The 21,228-nt window shown below is 38.0% G+C and overlaps 2 protein-coding genes across 14 annotated transcripts in view; both read right to left on the reverse strand.

The window, feature by feature from the left end:
• ldlrad4b (low density lipoprotein receptor class A domain containing 4b) overlaps positions 1–3,471 on the reverse strand; it is a 46,787-nt gene extending 43,316 nt beyond the window's left edge. Inside the window, exon 1 of one of the 2 annotated variants that reach the window (XM_084384963.1) lies at positions 3,333–3,471. The gene's annotated coding sequence lies outside the window, so the exon portion shown is untranslated. Of the gene's footprint in view, positions 1–2,959; positions 3,091–3,332 lie in introns of those variants that run through there. The other variant, XM_084384964.1, reaches the window with a different exon arrangement.
• Positions 3,472–5,200: 1,729 nt separating this feature from the next.
• Positions 5,201–21,228, reverse strand: part of ptk2ab (protein tyrosine kinase 2ab) — a 62,889-nt gene continuing 46,861 nt past the window's right edge. For 10 of the 12 annotated variants that reach the window (XM_084385132.1, XM_084385142.1, XM_084385141.1 and 7 more), the window contains 10 exons: positions 19,553–19,664; positions 15,087–15,173; positions 14,756–14,902; positions 13,978–14,091; positions 11,487–11,549; positions 9,684–9,723; positions 8,949–9,052; positions 7,186–7,341; positions 6,128–6,208; positions 5,201–6,030 (listed from right to left, as the gene is read on the reverse strand). In XM_084385132.1, the coding sequence (XP_084241258.1) occupies positions 5,818–6,030; positions 6,128–6,208; positions 7,186–7,341; positions 8,949–9,052; positions 9,684–9,723; positions 11,487–11,549; positions 13,978–14,091; positions 14,756–14,902; positions 15,087–15,173; positions 19,553–19,664 (1,117 nt within the window). In that variant the 3' untranslated portion in view covers positions 5,201–5,817. Of the gene's footprint in view, positions 6,031–6,127; positions 6,209–7,185; positions 7,342–8,948; positions 9,053–9,683; positions 9,724–11,486; positions 11,550–13,977; positions 14,092–14,755; positions 14,903–15,086; positions 15,174–17,029; positions 17,147–19,552; positions 19,665–20,757; positions 20,862–21,228 lie in introns of those variants that run through there. The other 2 variants (XM_084385133.1, XM_084385134.1) reach the window with 2 other exon arrangements.

The raw sequence follows: 21,228 nt of genomic DNA on the forward strand, positions 1-21,228 counted from the left end.
CCCAGCCCTATTGGAACATCTCTGCCATATGCCTCTGTTCTGGGATCATCCATAAGGATCGGTCTCAGGACTGCGAGAGGCCGTCTTGTCTGAATCCAAAAAAGTGCACAAAAAAATCAGCTAGACAATCACAGAGACATAAGACATGTACTGCACCTAATTTATGCAAAATAACAATGGTTTATTTTATTACAATGGAGATTAAGTAGAGAACACATAGGTGGCGTGACCTTTTCCATAGATGGATCTATAAGTGTCCGACTGTGATCGCTGCTCGAGGGCCGCTCTTTTTGGCTGCGTGTTCTCCTCTCCAGTCGAAGTAAGTTCTGAGGGGGTGCAAGTAATTTTAAGATCCTCCTGGGTGTTCCTTCTTGCACTGATCCGAGTCCAGTTCTGCAGCGTGTCAGATAATGACAGACAGCAGGGTTTGCAGAACAACAGCTGATCCCGGTTCAGCGTGTGCGGCCCCTACCCTAAGCCCTTATGCCACCTGACGTTTCAGTGCCAGAGGCCAGATGATGTGGTTCGCAGCAAGACAGGAAGCTTGGCGTACGATGACTCCGCGTCAGACAGACGGCTCTCAGCGAGACAGGAAGCTTTCTTCCCACAAGCAGTGAGTGTTCCGGTCTGGAGCGGGCTGCTGTCCCAGCTCTCAGCCTCAAATCACTCACACATCAACAGGATAATGCTCCATTTACTGCGCTTTACCACTAAAATATACTCAAACCTCTATGCATGCAGCAAAATAAATATGAACCGAAAAGCAGATAATTATTGAAATTTGCTATAGCTGATTTTATAATATTTATGTCTAAATAAAAAATAAAACACAAATAAAATACAGTTATATACATGAATTTGAGTATCACAACATTTTAATGTAAAGTATGAAAAATTGATATTTATTTTGAATTATTTTTGTGAATAATTTTATTTAAATTGTATTAAATATTTAAAAAAAACAATCTCTTTACAATAATATATAATAAAATATAATATGTAATTAAATTAATAAATCATTTTAATATTAAATAATTTAGTAAATATTTTAATTATAAAATAATACATAATACAATTATTTCAAATGTAAAATATTATTACATTTTAAGAATAAAAAGATACAGTTACAGTATGTCAATTTAAATTTAATGTAAATTAAATGTATGTAAATTAAAAAATTGTGAAAATGAGTATGCACATTTAAATATCCAACACCATTACAAATAAACTGAAACAATGTGCCTGTATATTGTGTGTCCATCCCTAATAAAAATATTTGTCAATGAATAATAAATTGTTAATTTTTTTTATAATGAGCAATTTTTTTTAAAAGGAACAAAACTTTTTTTTTTTTTTTTTTTGCCCTGTTATGGTCACTCAGCAAGCTTGCTGGGTTACTTGTTATCCGTGGCCAACAGAGTGCGTTTTGTGCAGGCAGACAGGTGCTGATGCACCGCAAGTCCTGCTAAGCTTCTCTCACGCTTTGGACCGATTTATCATTCTTCAGTCCCTGAGCTCCACGCGCCTCCACGACTCACTGTTACACTTGGCCCGATGCCACGGCAGATCCATCAGCCGACACTCCGACACACCTCGCTGTCTGCCTGGAGCGGATGACATCACAGCTGGGACGCGAGCTCATTTTTCAGGAGTGGAAAGTGTCCTTCTGTGTCGATAAACGTCATTCAGGGGGAACGGCTCACATTCATAAATACAGAATGAACATGAGGCAACGACCCTTAGAGACAAGCAGGACATGGAGTCAATGACTGAATGCCACAGACAAGAAGTTAGAAGAGAAATAAGCGTCAGATGCCTTCAAGCAACAATAAACGCTCTGTTGGACTCTGGCAGCGTATGACACAATCATGTCTGTGTCTCTCAACTGGGCCAGAACCTGCAGCGCACAGGAAAGGACACAGAGAGTGGAGTCTAAAACTGGGCCGAACACTAGTCACGACAGCCACTGGCAGCACACTCAGTCCAAGTCTGGACAGGGTCAGCTGACAGACACACACACACAGGCAGGCAGGCAGACAGACGAGAGGGCACAAACACACTCACAGTCCCCTTCTCGGTCTCACATGCAGAAAATATTAACAACCAATTAATAAAGTTTGGATAATGGGATGTTAACCGCTTTGGACATCGCTGACATTACTAAGAGGTCATTTTGACATTTCACAATCTTCTTGATACACACATTAAGAACATTTTCAATCTTTCTGGAGCTCAAAAGTGACATGATCAGTAAAATATCAAAGCCTCAAGTGAGCAAATGTGATATAAAATGTAGTGTGTCTGACAGAAAATGACTATCCATCAAGTCCAAGACAAGCAGCCCATAACTACTGCACATTAAATTAATACATTATTATTACCTCTCAAAAAAAGCCATGGTGAGCCAGGAATATATTTTTCATTTTATTACTGGAAAAAAATTCTGACTGGATGATTCCATCGCTGCTGCTTCCATCTCATGACTCAAATATATATATATATATAAATATAAATATATATAGGTGTTCTAATAATGCTTATAATATTATTATAACTTGTAGTTTTATCCTTAAAAGTTTAACTTGTATTGCAAATAATAAAATGAATAGTAAATAAAAAGTACTATTATTGATCTTGTAATGCACATTTTTCGTAGCAGACACTTTAAGTTTACAAATAAATAAAATATTAAAATTATTTTAACAAATATCTAAATTTCACATCCATGTATTAAAGTAAGTTAGTCATGTAATATTATATATATATATATATATATATATATATATAAACTGCAATAAAAAGTATACAAACCAATCAAAATGAATAAAGAAAAACTAGAAGTTTAATTATCTTTGGTATTAACTAAATATGCTTTTTTTAATAATAAAAACTAAATTTATCATATAATCATAGCATTTGATAATTAGCTCATTATGGCAGAATAAAGAAGATAGCTCACGCTGTCTGGGCCAAAATGAGCCCTATTATGTCTGGATGAAGAACTGGGTTACATGCAGGGTCCCGTTAAAGCAACCGGCTGTGTTCTCCGTTAACGCACGTCCACTTCTCTCTAATATATCTCCGATAAATGATTTGATCTTGCGGAGTATAGAAATATATGACAGTCTAGCGCACCGGCCCGATCATTGGCTTGTAGTTGTCTGGCTGCATATGAAGTCAGAGGGTCCCAGCAACTTTTTGTGCCCCGGTCTAAACCCGCTGCGCTCCTCTCTATATCCGCGGGGCCACTGGCACAGCTGGCACCATTACGCACCCATCTGATGCCATCTGCACAAAACCAGACATATACGAGGAGAATATCAGCTCCTTACCTCTGCAAAGAGGAATCAGGAAATGGCACCATGAGTCCGCGGAGAGCAGAAGCCTGAGCCGTGCTGGCTGCTGATCCGGCGGAGATGACCTGGATTTCACCGCCAGACTCGACGGCGTAAAAATAATCAGGCGCACAGTGGAGAGTGAAGCTGGCGGCAGGAACACAACATCACTGATGGAGTTTCAAAATAAGAGACTCAACTCAAGCTAGCAATACCGGTCTTCAAAATAAGAGTTTCACAAAAAAAAAAAAAAAAAAAATTACTTCATTGATTGTATCGTGAGCTTTGAACCACTTTCTAGATTTGAATGTGAGTTTTAGCTTAATATTAGATTGGGGCGTGATTTTGTTTGAATTTAAACAATACATTTTCTACCATACTGTAAAATGAAACCGCTTTATGTTCAGTTTTAATTCATTTTCCTATGATGCTTTTTGCACGCTCGACTTACATTTAGACATTTATATTCAAGCCTGAAGGGCAGCAGTGATATTAAATGTATTCATATACCGCCCCCTACTGGAATTAATGTAATATGTTTTGGGGTTAAAGCCACTATATCTACTCGTTGAATAAATGAAAATCCATCTCTATTTTTAAAACACAAAGAGAATTTCCATTTTCTTAAAAGATTCAAAATAAAAAACTGCACAAATAAGGATTTTTATTATTATTAAGATGGTTGTTATATGCTTGCTGACATGATTTTGTTCTTACCGATTTAACCAGATATTCGGTTTCCATTTTGAGTGTAGTTTTAGTATTATTTATATACCGATATAATATATTTATTGTATTAGCTTTTTTTTTTTTTCTCTATTTGCAGTTTCATTTTAACTTTAGTTTTAGTAATTGCATGTGTTTTTATCATTTTTATTAGATTAATTTAATTAGTAATTTTTTTTATATTGCAGAATAAAAGTATTAATTTCTTTAAAAAAAACTTACTTACCCCAAACTTTTTATTAAATGTATATTATTCAAATATATGAATATGCAATTATAGATAAATTATCTAAATACAATATAATAATAAAAAAGATTACATAAATCGAAAACTGTATTTAAGTTTCAGTTTAATTTTAGTACTTCAAATTAACTTTATTTCAAAGCTACATCACTAATTTCAAGACTAGTTTTTCATTAAATATTTATATTTATTTCAACTTTATTAACTATAACAACACTGGCTTCCATAGCCATTGATAAGTGTATTTTGATTTAAAGCTTGATTGCATGTTGGAAATTATGGTTTTACTGTTCAGTCCTCATCTGTAATTGGTCAGCATAACGTTGAGTTTTCATAAATACTTAGCAGCGTATGGGACAGTCATCCAGAAAATATGCATGGAAAATAAAATTTTCACTACATAATTAAACTAATAATAAAATCACTTTTTGGCTTTAATAAGGCATAACCAACACCCAGAAGACCAGAAACTGTTTTTTAGCTTGTCAAGAATAAGTACTGGTGTTAAGACTAAATGTGGTAGCTAGAATAAATATTTTCCTGTGGGGCACATAATTAAGATTTATGTAAATGTGTTTTGCAAGAGCAGCAGACTGATTGGTCTCTCAAACTCCAGGCAGAAATGTCCTGCAGATGATCTGCATTATACATAAAGTCCATCGTCTCTATTTATTATTGATTAAACCATAACCATGAACTTATATATATATATATACACATATACATACATTACATATATAAATACACACAGGAGGGGGGGGGTGGAAGGGAGATTAGGACGATTCTAAGGGCCTTGATCAGGCAAGGGGCCCTTTCGGCAGCATCAGGGGGCCAACTATATACGGAAAAAAAACTCATCAAGTGATTTCACAGGGTCAAACAAGGAAACATGACTCCAACATTCATTTTTTAATTCAGTCATAGCTTTATTTTACCTCTAGGTGGCACAAGGCCCAAATATACAACACTCTCCCTTTCAGTCCTAGGGAGAAGCGTGAGAGTCTGCAATGCAAAACCAGACTCATCAAACCCAGATTTTGCAAATGCAGTTCCAACTCAAGTTCTACTGTGCAAAACAGAGTCTTAGAAACAGCTCAACTTCTATGATTCTACAACCAGAACTAGAGCGGATTCTAGATTTGTGTGGTCTGGCTGTGGAGCTCGGGCTTGTCAATGAAACACAGATATACTAGATACAGTGTAAGGGTGTCTCTTTTCCTCCAGAGACGTTTAAAGCTCAAAACGGCCCCCGGATTCAGAATCACCCTCTCAGCATCCAGTCACCGGCCCACTATGATCTCGAAGAGATTCACTCATAACGACTCCAATCCGGTCCAGCTCATCCGTTAAATAAATCCGGAGCCCTCCTCACGGTACCCGTGATCTACCGTGCAGCTTAACGTGAGGGTCAGTGAGTAGTGAAGGGGGGCCCATGAGACTCCATTAGTGTACAAGTCTGTGCTGGTGTGTTTCTCGGGGCGTCACATGCGTCGTCGTGTCCTTTCGCTAGGGCTAATGCGGCCGCGCCTGTCCCAACATCTTCAGCCTGGCCTGGTCAATCACATCCAGCAGGTTCTTGGCATCTACGGCGAGTGCATGCGCAGCTGTTAGCATCTGTTTCTTGTAGTCCTGCTGCAGGCTGGTCATAACGTACTGCTGGGCCAACTTCATCTTATTTATCAGCTCAGCGAGGTCTGAATTTAGAAGCTTCTGAGCCATTTCGATCTGAAGAGGAAGAATGGGAGTAACAGTTAGCTGAGCCGGCAGGAAGAACACTGAGAATAAGAGTATGCTTTTAGGGTTAGTTTGTGAATGAGTTTACCTCTCTGTGCGTGTGAGCCGGTAATAAGGGTATCGTCTCATCCACAGTGGCCAGCAGTGTTCTCAGTGCCAATCCTACTTCCTGAAACACACATTTTCATGGTGGGAATGTTGAAAGTACAAAAATGATATAATGGCTCATCTTAAAACAAGTTCTGCCATTAAATTCTACTACCATTTTGCCATTATTTACTCTTTATTTAAAGGTCACGTTGCAATGGCGGTTTATAGTGGCCAAAGGACAAAAACACAACATAAAAGTGGTCCATACAAAGTATTTTAAAGTCATATGACAGCATTGTAGGAAGAAATGTCTTTATTCACTGATAGTATTTCAGTTTGAACTCATTTCAGTTAGTTGCCAAGGCAACATTTCAAATTTTTGTTTAAAGTGCCTCTATTATGCCATTTTAAAGATTCCTGATTTTGTCTCTTACAACAGGTTTACATGCATCCAAGGTCGAAAAACACTGTTTCATACATTGCAGCATCTCTTTTCTCAGTTTCTGAAACGGCTGAATAAAGGAGTCAGTCTCTCTAAAGTTAAACCCCTCCTTTTTGAGACCCTCCTCTGGTCTGATTGGTCAGATGGCCCAGTTTGTTGTGATTGGAATTTCCAGAGGCTTCCTCAGCACTTGCATACACAGTGAAACGAACAGCAACGGTTTTACCGCATCAATTTGAACGCGAGTCCTTGTCCATCGGAAGTGTATGCACAGTCGATCTGCTTTCACAGCTCAGAAAACAGCATCTTCTCGACATGTCAACAGCAAGAACCAAACTCTTCCAGGCATCAGCTACAACTACAATGTTTGAGAGCGGCTCGAAGTAGATTATGTACACGGACAGCCAATGAAAAGCCAGTGATACAAACCTACGTAGGTTCTTGCCTGAAGAAAGAATGGAATTACTGAAGGCTCGTTTCAGCGAGTAAATGATGACAAAAATGTTCATTTATAGGGGAAATATCCCTTTAGGATAATCTCTCTGGACAACAAATGACATATTCAGTGACCCTAAAGTATACATATCCAGTATATTTCTTAGGTTGTGTCATACCTTCACCATGGGCACGTATTCTTCAGGGGGAGCTGGCTGGATTTTACTAGACATCTCAATCACGGCCTTCACCAACCCGGTCACATTTTCATAGACCTTATCGTTGGACCGATCTAAGTTCGCTGTTGGGGGTGGGTTGATCTCCTGAGGCTGAATCTAACGACAAATACAAAGTAACATGTTTTAAAATAATGCATTAATGAAGAATATTTCATAACAAGTATTAATGTACATAAATAAAGGATTTTAGATGAAGGTTGTGTTATCTAATTCTTGTTACTAGACATAAGTGATAGTGAAATGTGTTATGGCTGACACTAGATGGCAATATATAAGCAACTACTGGAGACCAAACTCCACCTACGATTGGATATCCATCCTTGCTATTAATACAAAATATTATATGACAATAAAAATAATTAATACAAAAAGTTCCCCCATCTTAAATATAGAGCGATCAAGGACACATTTAGTTTGGTTTAAAACAACCAAGTGGTCTCAATAAACTGTGCACCCATCCCAAAAGAAACCTCCACTAGACTAGATTGCACTACAAGCACATTATTAAAATCACAGCTTATTTAAAAAAGCAAAAGGACACGCATAGTGATCTATACAGCCAATGTAATTCAGTTTAGTGGATAATTAAGTTATGATTCGAAATGATATGGTTGAGTAATGACATAGCAACTGGTTAAAGGGGGCATAAACACAGACAGAAACATAACACTGAGTCTACAGGTGGTCTTACCCTCCAGGGCTACCAGTGCAAAAACAGTGCAACAGAGGAAGGGCAGAGGCACAGAGCAAGAGAATAGTGTGCAGAGAGAAAGAGAAAAAAGAAAGAGATTAATAAACATCACTTTACAAATACATGCTGCAACGAAAGAAGGAGAAAACAGCTTGGAGTTACAGAATCTGTTTTTTAATCCAACCTCATGAAAACGTTAAGAGTGTATAGTGCTGTGAAGTTATAAAACAAAATTGACATTTAAAGACCCGATAAAATCAAATTTACAGGTTTGTATCTATTTTTAGCAGATTTAGAAATGTAGAAATTAACTGTCTTTTTTTTTGTCCAATCAAATGCTTTCTATAATGAGAATGTTTGCCTCTGACTAGCAAAAAGAAGTAGGCTACATCCCAATTGTGGAACAACTAAACCCTATTAGCTATTTAAAAAGAATACAGGATGAGCCTTTCAATATTCCCCACCCAAACTTACTGTTTAAACTGAAAATACAACACTAGAAAGAAAACCGGGCTCGTTTGACGGTTATTACGGGACTATAAATAATAAAAAAAAATTGACCAAACACACCCATAGGTAAAACTATAAAATGGAGAAACAGATTGCAATTATAAGTGCATTGTTTCTACTTATATTTTCCATGCCGCATTGCATTTCTGCTGTTGCTTGCGAGACCCCCTGCACGCTGACCCACAGCATCAGGAAAACGCGCTGGAATGGAAACTGTGCAGGGATCTTTTTATGAGAGACCCCGCAGAGCAATTGTGTGCGTGTGTATGCGAAAGGGGTTTTCAGGAATGAGGATGATTTTAATGAGGCTTGGCAAACGGCATCTGTTGGCATGCTAGCTGCTCCTGAAGGCGTCCCGCAAGTACAGATGCTAATCTTACCAGCCTCCCAGTGTGTGTTTGGTGGAATTTCAAACTTTGTGGTTTAAAAACAGCAAGCAGTGATTACTGTAAAGTTCCACAAGCACAATGCTCGTGGAGTTTCTCACTGGTAGTTCTGGTACCTTCACGCCTTCATTGTAGCTCTCTGTAGGGTTGAGTCCGGAGACTCCTGCTGGGTGGCCGGGAGCTCCGGGCCGAGGAGGCTTTTTAGGAGGAGCTGCGTGCTCTGAGGACGACAAGAAACAGTTAGTCTGGAACTCAATCTGCTCTTTTATATAAGTGCAGCATTGAAAAGCAACAACATCAGATGGAAGTCATTTTCAAGCGGACCAGATTTACATTTTCATACAAATCCATTGCCATTTATAAACCATCTGCACTCAAAAACACTTAACAAAATATGTACATTACAGTGCAAGAGATTTTTTTTCTTTTTGAAATAAATGAACTTTTATTTCATTATTATTTTGATCAAAAGTGACTAAGACATTTATAATGTTACAGATTTCGATTTCAAATAAATGCTGTTCTTCTGAACATTCTATTCATAAAACAGTCCTGAAAAAATGTATCAGCTATTTTCAGCATTGATAATAAAAAAATGTTTCTTGAGCACCATATCAGCATATTATAATGATTTCTGAAGGAGCATGTGATGTTTGCCATCACAGGAATACATTATAATATGTTGAAATAGAAATCAAGCAAGTAACTTAAGTCGTAAAATCGTAATAATATTTCACAATATCACTATTTACTGTATTATGATCATGCAGCCATAAGAGACTTTTCAAAAAGAATCTTACTTCAATTTTTTTAACGAAAATTACGCATTACATGAAACAGAACTGGCATACCTGCTTTCCCTATAGGTTGATAGATGTGCTGGTTTCCAGTCTGCAAAAAAAACACACAAAAAAACAGTTACAACAGTTAAAAATATGCAGGAGCCAAGACAGACTGTGCCATGTGTGTTGTTGTGGTCTGGGTGGGGAGTAGCCTGGATGCCTGGCATGCCAACACACACACACATACACACATCTGCCAAGACCACAGAGAATCAAAGAGGACAGCCCAATGGGACGGGATAGACATTCAAAACCACTGCAGAAGACAAGCAAACTCTAGAGCAGCTGTGGAGTTCTGCTCTTCTAGATCCACATCATGACACGCATGAAACACTTTCAAAAACTAGTAAACATCTGTGGCAGTTCTGTATTAACATCAGAAGTGGGAGGGCAGAGCAGATTGGGTTTCTCGAGTGTCCACTGCTGCATGTTTCCTCACAAAAGGGCCCTTGTCCTTGGTCTCCCCATTTATCCCAATGAATTTCTTTTTGATAGATATCCAGCTATGATAGACACTTCAGACCCTTAAAATGTATTTAAAAAAAACACACTACGGCGAAATAAATGCATATATCAGTGCAGACCAAAAATGTCTCAAATATATTGTCATTACAAATTATTATATTATATCCATTTTAATAGTTTTAGAATGTCTCAGTTCTTAAGCTGCATGAACGCCTCAAGTTTGTCTCAAACGTGAAGAACATCTGTACAAAAAGCCACATAATGAATGTCAAAAAATGTATCTGATCAGTGACATACAATAGAAAAATCATAACCTTAATTTACATCAGAATTATTCTTTGTCTCAAATCTTTAAAACTGGAAACAAATTTTAGAATTTCGAAATGAGATTTTACATGCTACAATTGGTCAAACTAAAAGTAGCCTGATTATGTTACCTAAAATGTGTAATGTAATGGATTACGTTACTAACATTTTTGTCATGCAATCTGGAACCAGTAACGGACTACAGTTTGTAAGTAATCTAACCCAGCACTGCCCATAGTTGTATATCATACAACATAATCTTCACATACAATCTTTCAGTCTCCCACTGAAAACAATTTAAGTGAAATTCCTGTGCATGTACAGAATTCCCCCACAGCGAGCGAGTTGACGCCCATATACAAAATAATTTACGGCAGATGTCCATGAGTGGGAACACCACTATATTTAACATGATCTGATCAGATGGTTAACTCTCGCATTAACTCCTGCTTGAGAGATATGGCTACTATAAACTGCTGTTGCATGGAAAGAGTACACATATTTTACATTTTTTGTTTTACACATGTATGTAAAAAAAAAAGGGTTAATGGGTTTAATGAACCATCCCTTTAACCTTAAATGACTTTGCATAACATTACATTTCATTATGTTTATAAAGATTTACACTACCATTCAAAAGTTTGGGTTCAGTCTCTTAAATCTATTATGCTCACCAAGGCTGCATTTATTTGATTAAAAATACAGTAAAATCAGTGTGAAATATTATTATTTACAAAGTATTAGAATATTACAACTGTTTTCTATTTGAATACAATTTAAAATGTAATTTATTCTTGTGATGGAAAAGCTGAATTTTCATTAGTCAAGTCTTCAGTCGCATGACTCTAAAGAAATATTTCTAATATGCTGATTTGATGAATAAAAAGTTCAATAGTAAACCATCAATGCATTCTTGTTAAATTCAATGCATCCTTGCTGAATAAAAGTAGTCATATTTATTTGAAAAAAATGTACTTACTGACCTCAAACATTCGAACGGTAGTGTATTTCAACAAAAAGAAAGAAAATGAAGAAACTCACTGGTCCCTGAAGGCTTCCATCATCACGGTCAATGCTTCCTCTGGAACTTCTCCCATCAGGCTTCTGCCACACACACACACAGACAGGAGAAAGAAGGTCAAACTTGACACCTCGTTAAATTCATGTCTGTCACATGTATTGTGCTACTTCACACCAAGTCCTGACCTAGAGCGACACAAGATTCCAGCGAGAAGTAATTTGCACAGTAACAGCCACTAAGAACACATTTGATGTTTAAAATACAGTTATAAGTGTGAAATTTCATTGTGGGCAAAACATGATGCTACAAAAATGTCTCACATGTTCAATCATTTCATTGCGTATAAATCACATCATATGTATCGCTCACAAACCGTATGTCTGTTCCTACTCCTTAAAATGACAACGATAAAGCATCCATAAATCAAATGAATATAAACCAATCAAGTCCATGACAGTTCAAGATCCCTTAAAGATGAAATAAAAACAGCGTAAAATCTGCACACTTCAAGCTTTACTGAAACGGCACCCTCCCCTTCCAATTATTCCAAGTTTACCGTACCAGTTTTCCGAAGCAGGATTTAAAGACCTGCATCTTCCTTTCTGTTCCTGTTCCTGTTTCTCTCTGGCGTTTCTTAAGCATGGAGCGGAGCACAGAGTGGATCTCCATTAAGCAAGCGTGTGTGTGTGGGATAAGTCAGAGTGTGTGTGTGGAGTGACTCGTCTCCTGAATGTGAGACATATTAAACGCACACACTGACTCACTCACAGTCGACGAGCCTCAACTCAACGGAGCCAAGCCCTTTTCTGCTCTACTACTCCTCCTCTCTCTCATTCCCTAGCTCGGTGTTTTCTCTCTTCCCCTCCCCATTATTCCTCATGCACATTCACGTATAACATCTGCGAAGAGATGAAAACTTCCTGTGATCAGTAATTTAACTTTCAGCAGATACAGGTCAGGTTGAGTTTACCCGTCTCATGCCTCAGTGCCAACAAAACCCTTCATTACTGAGGAATTCCTGAAACCGGCACCTGTATCAAACGGCCGGGATCAAAAACTCATTCTTCCACTCGCAGCATCAAAAAAAACTTTAATGGGCATGCAAATAGTTTTTAACCATCCTAAGCTTTTTGAAAAAAGGTCACACATTGGCTGTAAGAGTCAAAAACTGTAAGAGTGTAACCTTTTTAATGATTTTTTCTTTTTGGCTTTTAGGTCATTTAGATTTTATTTGGATCTTATTTATGTGTAAAATTGTCATTATTTGCTAATGGTGGAACACAAAAGACAAATTGAGACGGCTCTTTTTCGCACAGTGGCTGCCAAGCTCCAATAAATAAAGAAATAAAATAAACAGCATCATAATAATAGGTGCCACACAACTCATGCACTATATATATAATTATATTTATTGACTAATAATCTTCCAATTCACTGACCTGGTTATTTGAGAAACACTGCTTCAGTCAGATTCATGAACAAATCATTCTTTTGATCCAGTTCTTTTCAATAGACTGATTCATTTTGAGTGCTTTGTTCACAAACTCGAATGATTCAGTTCTTGACTCTCAACCTTACTGACTCAATGATTCAGTCACCGGAGTGGAAGATTATTGGTGATAAATATAAAATGTTGGTCTGTTCATCACACAATTCTATCGCTTGACTTCAAAAGATTTTGAATAAAATGAACGAATCAAACAGACTATGTTTTCCATATGGAAAAGAGCAGCATGATTCTTCAAAATATCTCCTTTTGCGTTCCATTGGCAAAACACAGTTTATGTGTTTAGAAAAACGTGAGGATGAACGAACTACTCCTTTAAAGAGCTGACATTTCATTTCAACAGAAGTTGTTTGTGAGGAAAAGTAATAGTTTGAGCAGAAGAATGAATGTTGTTTGCTGTGGTGGAGCTCTGAATGCCCTTTTTAGTTGGTACAGGAAGCTATGAGAGTTTTTTCTGTGAGACAGACTGAACATAATGACACAGTGAAGATACAAATGACGGAGACTGAAAGCCAAAACTTGCCATACCACAAACGCACACAAATATTCACAGACAAACTTGTGCGGATAAAAACATACATACACACACATTTTACTGCAACAATAACACACTCCACAGAGTGCAATACCTTCGCATTCATTCCTTATTCATATTCTTTCTGTAATTCTTCAAGAATGCAAATTATTTGGAAAAAAACGTATAGCAGAGCTGAGGTTGTGAAATTGTGAGGACCGCTCACAACCGTTTACAAATAAATAGCACAGGAAACCGCAATTGGCGGACACACTTATTCTCAAACAAACATGAAAATGACTGTTTGGAATATCATACCATTGCTGCAGCTATAAATAAACATCATGATGATTCACTACTAAAATGCTTTTAGGAAGAAGTGAAAACTAACAACCATGTAACACAGCTAAGCAGGGGGAGAGCGGAGAGGGAAAAGGGAATAAAGATGAGCAGATACATGTGAGGAGGTGAAGGTGAGTGGGATCAGTACCAGTAGTCTCTCCTCCTGCTCTAACCAGCGCTGATCGTCCTCCATCTGCTGCTGCTGCAGTAACAACTGCTCCTCCATCAGCTGAGACAGACCACAGCGCAGAGCCACACCATCCTGAAAAGCACACAATTCATGAACAAATGCTAATAAAGATGATAAAATGATACTAAATATATGACAGCTAAAATCAAACTGGCACTCAGTCTTGTTAAAGTAGCTGCATTAGCACATTTACCACTGCTTGGTGATGTTTTGCAAAACAAAATCCAATAGGAATCTGTGCGATTATGAGTTTCACATAACATTTCGAGATTCGTTGGTTTGGAAGTGCCTTCTGTGTGAGCTGTGCCTTATACTGTACATCCCTATGTGACCATCAATGGACCTTACTGCTTATGCTTGCACCTCTGATGCACTTTGCTTGGTCTGCATGACCTAAAAGGTTTTTATTTATTATGCAATAAACTTTCAGTACTTTACAGTATGAATAACATTTACCTTTTTTCTAAGCACCATTTTGGACGAACAATTATTTCTGAGTCTCAATGCAATTTTCCTAATTTATGAAGGACACTCAGTGCAACCTTCGAATTTGGCCAAAATAAGTTACCTTAAAAGGCCTTAAACATTTGTTCTAAATGTTTAAAACTGTCTTCACATTGGGAGCGTCTCAATGATGCCTAAAATGGTGTTTATGTTGGCAGCTCATTCGGTTTCGAAACGGAGCTTAGATTTCAGTACTGAGAAGACATGCAGCTTTCTCTCGTTCTCTTCTAACCTCCATGCTGGGGTTCCACATGTGATCCTGAGTAGTTCTGCGATGGTTCCAGCTGTCGTGGTGATCAAGTCCAGTCCCTGCGGCCTGGGGAGGGTACATCACGCCAGGTACGGGAAGCAAGCCGTGTGGCCCAGAGTGCCCTGCCATCTACATCATGCCAAATGAATATATAAAGCAAATTTTTATTCATCGTAAACATTCCGGGGTTAATTCTCAAACAGTAGCACAACGCAGTATTTCATCTAGACTAGCTGTCTAATGCATCCTCCACAATCTAGTGGTCTGAACCAACTCAAATCATTCTTAGTGAATTCACCCCTTGGTTTTGTACCTGGTAATGATTGTGCTGGCCAATGTGCTGAGGACTAGGGTAAAACCCTTCACTGGAACGGGGACTTGGATAACCAGGTCGACTGGGCTGTAAACACAAACACACACAACTATGTCAATTTACTAGCACATATTGACCAGTCAGTTTAAGGTTAGGAGATGCTGTTAAAATCAGTTCACCAGACGCACACACAATTCTTGTGCATTTTGTGTGGATGAAGATTTCAGGCTGTTGAAGGGAAAAAATTAAAACAGTCAAACATAAAATGCAAGCAGTTAGTTAAACGTTAACACAATGCATGTGTTATTCAATACGTGGGAGAAGGACTGGGCGGGTATAAAATATTAGAAGGAAGGGATTGAAGAATGAATGCTGTTTGACAGGAGGCGGTCCTCATCCAATTGACTGAGTAGGATACTCTGAGTTCAGCTGCGGGTGGGAAAACAGGAGACGGACTGATCTACCTTATAAACCCGTTCATAGAGAGAGTCGACTGACCACAGCTCCAGATGAGCAAAGGAGGAAACAAAAGGAGAAAAAGGGGTGACAACACAGTTGCACACTAAACGGACAGAAAAGGGTTAAAAATGGGGGGGAAACCCACATGAACACTGCTACGAGAGAGATGGGATTAATTGTCTTTAAAACAAAGCAAAAAAAAAGAATGTTTATCATGAATTTGCTTTAAGAACATTATTATTATTATTATTATTATTATTTTGTGTTAAGAATTATGTTTTGGGGATGCGGATGGGGTTGAGAGCCTTATTACAACTGTTTTGTCTGCATTTATGAAAATAAAATTTGAGATTCACACAAGCACACACATCTATGGCAAGTTAATCCTTCATTTAATACAATTGTTAAACATCTGGTCTGGCACACAATTTAGTTTACATGCATTGAAGAGGCAACATGCAGTTTTCCACAATTTTATCGGGAATTGTGATACATTTTTACTTGTTTTTAGTCTACAACATCTTTGATCAAATAGCGGTTCTATAATAACAGCTATGTTGAAGCCTAAAAGTCACTACACTCACTGAGGGTCACAGTAAAGAGCAGTCGAACCACTAAAAGTGCTTATTGTATGTGCGCTTTAAATCTCGATTGTAACTCAGCTTTGTCCAACATGTACTGTATACAGATACACGTTAACCAGAATCTGCTTCATAAACTTCCTCTGAAAGCTGACACACAATGTGCATTTAATCCTTTTACATCCAGTAGAGTGCAACAGTCAGGTTCTGGAAGTTAAAATCACATTCATTGATTTTTACCAGTCAGTAACCTATAAAACTTTAAACACAGACATACTGTGAGATATGAGGTTGTTAATTAATGCAATATGCTTTTGTTAAAACCACCAGCTCACATTATTTCAACTTACTTTTTAAATAATTGTGTTTAACAATGAAATTCCTGGTGAAAAACTACTAAACAAGAAAATTGTGCCAAAAGATTTCTTTAGTACAGTCCACTTCCATAAAACACAGCAAACGATGTAGAGTAAATAACTACTTAAATATTCGTATATATATGAAAAAGCAAGATGTTGCGCCTAACCTTATAGCTGGTTGGTTTGGTTCATGGCTTTTTTAAATCCATATGGGAAAAAAAGGAAAAGGAAATTACAACCAGAACCAAGGCCGGTGAAAAAGTGGGGCACTGTTGCACTCTATTGCACATTGTCTTATTCACTTGGTCATCAAATGAAGAGTTTTGCTTGGCTATGCAAAAACCCTTGATTATAGCCTGATTATATACAGTTATATATTGCAGTCAACATGTCTGACTCTAATGCACTAAACCCTTTACTGCTTTTTACCACTACAACATCTAATCCGCAGCTAAAATGGCATGCACCTACAAAAGCACCTGTGCTAATGAAGAAACTACAGTAAAACCCCGGGATACCCTGCTAACAGCCCTAGCACACCTGCCTGTGAGAATCTGTAGGGCACGTGGGTCAGGCTCAGCTGTTGCATGGAGGGATAGTAGGGGTCGAAGAAAGCAGGCTGAGTGGCACTGGGGGACACACAGGGTCTCCTCCTGGACCCCTGGGGAAACAGCAGGGAGCAGTGCAGCGGTAACGGCTGAAGCAGAAGCGAGGTCTGAGTCTGCGGGAACGGCTGGGGATGTACGTTAAGCTGTTGAGTATTAGCATGGCACTGAGTGCGAGTGGTTTGCTGTAGCGTTTGCTGCATGTGTGGTGATCGGTTAATGATGGGTTTGTCACATGGACCCAAAGGAGAGGCGGACGACTCGGGCTGGCGGAAGCAAAGGGAGATCTGGGAACCGAAGGGTTGCTGTGGAGGGCGAGAAGCAGCAGACGCAGACGCAGACAGACAGTCCATACTGAAGCTGTGCTGGAGGGGACGTCTGCGGGAGGGCTACACATACACACACACACACAGACACACGCAATGAAAGATGAGCTAACCAACACAAGGAAACAGGGCACAAACAGAAAGGATGACAAAAGCAGAAATATAGTGAGACATGATATGGGTGAAAGCAGATTCATTCTGGTCATTAGCACAGCGGCAGGTGTGACCAGTCAACACAAAAACAGACATGGGCACCTGGACAGGATGATTGACAGGTCTGACAGGGAGCGAGGGGGTTTGAAAGTAAGAGTATGAAGTGCTTTAAGCCACACACAGAGCGAATGGAAAGATCAGCCTGGCCCATCAATCACCATAATGTGAGCAGCCCCGGACAGGGAAGGATTTAAAACCCTGTCAAAAAGCAGATGGACTAACAATATTATTCAAAACAATAAAAACTTCAATTGTACTGACACGCACTACCGTTCAAATGTTTGAGGTCGGTACGATTTTTTGATGTTTTTGAAAAAGTCTCTTATGCTCACCAAGGCTGCATTTATTTGATCAAAAATACAGTAAAAACAGTAATTTTACGAAATATTATTACAATTTTAATTAATTGATTTTCAGCATTATTATTCCAGTCTTCAGTGTCACATGATCCTTCTGAAATCATTCTAATATACTGATTTGGTGCTAAAAAAACATGACTTATTTTTATCAGTGTTAAAACAGTTCTTAATATATGCTGCTTAGTATTTTTTTGTGGACACCATGATACATTCAGGATGATGGATAGAACGTTCAAAAGAACAGCATTTATTTTAAATAGAATTGTTGTGAAACATTATAAATGTCTTTACTGACACTGACACTTTTGATCAATTTGAATGAAACCTTGCTTAATACATTTTAAATGCATTTTGTTTTGTTTTAATTAATTGAGTTCATTTTGAGGAGTAAACCATACAGATCTCAAAGCTGGCACACATCTGGCACGCAATCTGGATTTCATGGATGTCTTGATTTCCATCATAAAAAGGCTTCATTTGACTACATTTTTTATAGTTTATTGATCAACCAAAGGGTGATTGACTTAATAAAATAAAATAAAGATTAAAACTCTTTAGTAGCAGACAAGGAAAGATCATGACATGTCTAATCATAATTATTTTCACATTAAGCTTGTTGAAGAGATGAAGATGAAGAGAGAAGTGAAGACAGATAACCAAATGTGAAGAAGCATTTTTGCATATGGGAAGCATATGTACTACACAGGGGGGTCCAAAAGCCTGAGACCACAGTGAATATCTGTGATTCAAAATCTATTTCAAATATTGAAATAAAAATATTTAAAGATTTCAAATCTGCACTATTTCTCGGACACCAATTAAACAAGAAAATAAACCAGATTGCTATGCTAATAATATACTTTGTGTAGTGGTCTCAGATGTTCAGATCCCACTGTATGTAACCACAACAAATGAAAAACTAGAAAGGTACTGTGTATCCAAGATAAAGTGATGTTTCATGACAGAAGACGTGACCTGGCATTGGAGAGCTGAGATTACAGACAAAGGGAAGGTCTGGAAAATTGCTGGCTAACTATACACACACACACACACACACACACACACAATAATGAATCAATCACTGCAGGAAATATATTTATAGTCTTTTTTCTTTGATAGGTTGAAAAAAAATGCATATTGTCCTATAAAAATGTTTAAAGATACATTGACACTCTTGTTTAACACTTGTTTGCTGCTAAATAAAATGTCCACAAATATTGTATGTGAAACAGTCAAAGTTTTCATGGGGAAAAAATGGCTCTAGTCCTTTCTTTCACACTAATTAAAAAACAAAAACAAAAAACCGACCTGGTTTACGTTAAAACAAACACACATATACTACAACTCCTAACAAGCCACCATGTGCTAGGGTGACAAATGGTGACACGCTGTTAACCTTAGTAATAAATCTGCTGTTCCAGATGAACTCAGGCTGCCACAAATGTAAAAAACACATGAACAATCCAATGAATTTTCTTTTTGCATTCTTAGCCAGTTACACATTAATTAGGACATTGTAAATCAGCTTGTTTAACATAAGATATAGCCCAGTGCAGTTACTTACTTTGGGTGGCGCCTCGTCCGAGCCTCCAGAGTCCCAGGATACGGGGACTTGTCTCCTCATCTCCATACGGCTGCGCTCCTCCTGCTGAGCCTTCTCATCCGAGAGGATTGTACTGCACAAATACCGGTGGAAAACACGATCAAACATCAACATCTTCTAAAACGATGAGACCTAAATATGGATCCTCGAGTTTGCGACCACTCTTGTAGAGCAGAAGAGTAGTAAAGCTCCTTAGTACAAATGTGAATACAAGGTAATTTCCCCTCAGACTTTCATTCCTATAAATAAGAGACATTTCCAATCTTATGCAATTGATTGAAAGGTGGAGTCACTCTATCACAGACGAGTCAGTGTAAAATCCCAACCCACACACGGTCGAATACCTGGGAAAATAAAAACCTTTCAGACCTGAAAGACTATTTCACAATCAAATACGTCACGACAAGCTCCAAGTAAAGTCAGTCATTTCATGACGTTAACACATAATCCTTCAACGTTTCTCATTCTAGACTGCTATGTGAATAAAAAGAGACACTAATACAAAGACATAAGCACTCTTTATGCATTATATACTGCCTTAATGCATATGTACTAATGTTCAAAGGTTTGGGGGCAGCACGGTTTTATCTGTTAAAGACATTAATAATTTTAAACAGCAAGGATACATTAAATAGATTTTTGTTTTTAAAAAGTGACAGTAAAAACATTTACCCAGTATCCACAAAAAATGTTAAGCAGCTGTTTTCAACTGACAAGAGGAAATGTTTCTTCAGCACCAAAGTTCAAATTAGAATGATTTCTGAAAGATCATGTGACACTGAGTAATGGCTGCTAAAAAAAAAAAAAAAAAATCGGCTTTGCCATCACAGGAATAAATTATTTAAAACAAAATATTCAAACAGAAAATAGTTTATTTTAAATCGAAATAGTGCTATGTAATAGTAGATAGACAATATTACTGTTTTGACTATGTTTTTAATTTAATGAATGCAGCCTTTGGTTAGCATAAGAGGCTTCTTTGAAAATCTTACCGACACCAAACCACAAACGGTAGTGCAGTTTCAGGGTGGGGTCTGCTCACCCTCCAGTACATACACAGAAATGGCTTTAGTGATCAAATAAAAACCTTACAAGAATGGAAATGTTATAAATGACCTTAAAACTCACCACACAGTCTTTATAGTATCGATGTGTGAAACTCGTACCTGTCGAAAAGAGAAGTCTTGCACTCAGAGGTGGCTACAGAAACGGAAGAGGTGCGAAAGAATAGAGCATGTAAGTCTTAGTAGGCAGAGAATGCAAGCGGACTGAGAGAGGGTCTATTTCTGGAAACTCTATTATCTCAGAGAGGCCATGAGTGGATGGAGAGAGGGGGAGAGAGAGAGAGAGAGAGAGAGAGAGAGAGAGAGAGAGAGAGAGAGAGAGAGAGAGAGAGAGAGAGAGAGAGAGAGAGAGAGAGAGAGAGAGAGAGAGAGAGAGAGAGAGAGAGAGAGAGAGATGCAGGATAAACAGAAGGGACACCTGTTGTGATCAATCCAGACCTGCTGAGCTTCCCCACACCCAGACCATCATACACAGCCATAACTGTTGCAGTTAACTCAGGCTCTCAAAGACAAAACCTGTAGCTGAATCTAATAAAAACAGATTCAAATGTGCCATGATAAGTTTGGGCTTGA

The sequence above is a fragment of the Rutilus rutilus genome (assembly GCF_951802725.1).
Source record: "Rutilus rutilus genome assembly, chromosome: 17".
NCBI classification, from domain to species: Eukaryota; Metazoa; Chordata; class Actinopteri; order Cypriniformes; family Leuciscidae; genus Rutilus; species Rutilus rutilus.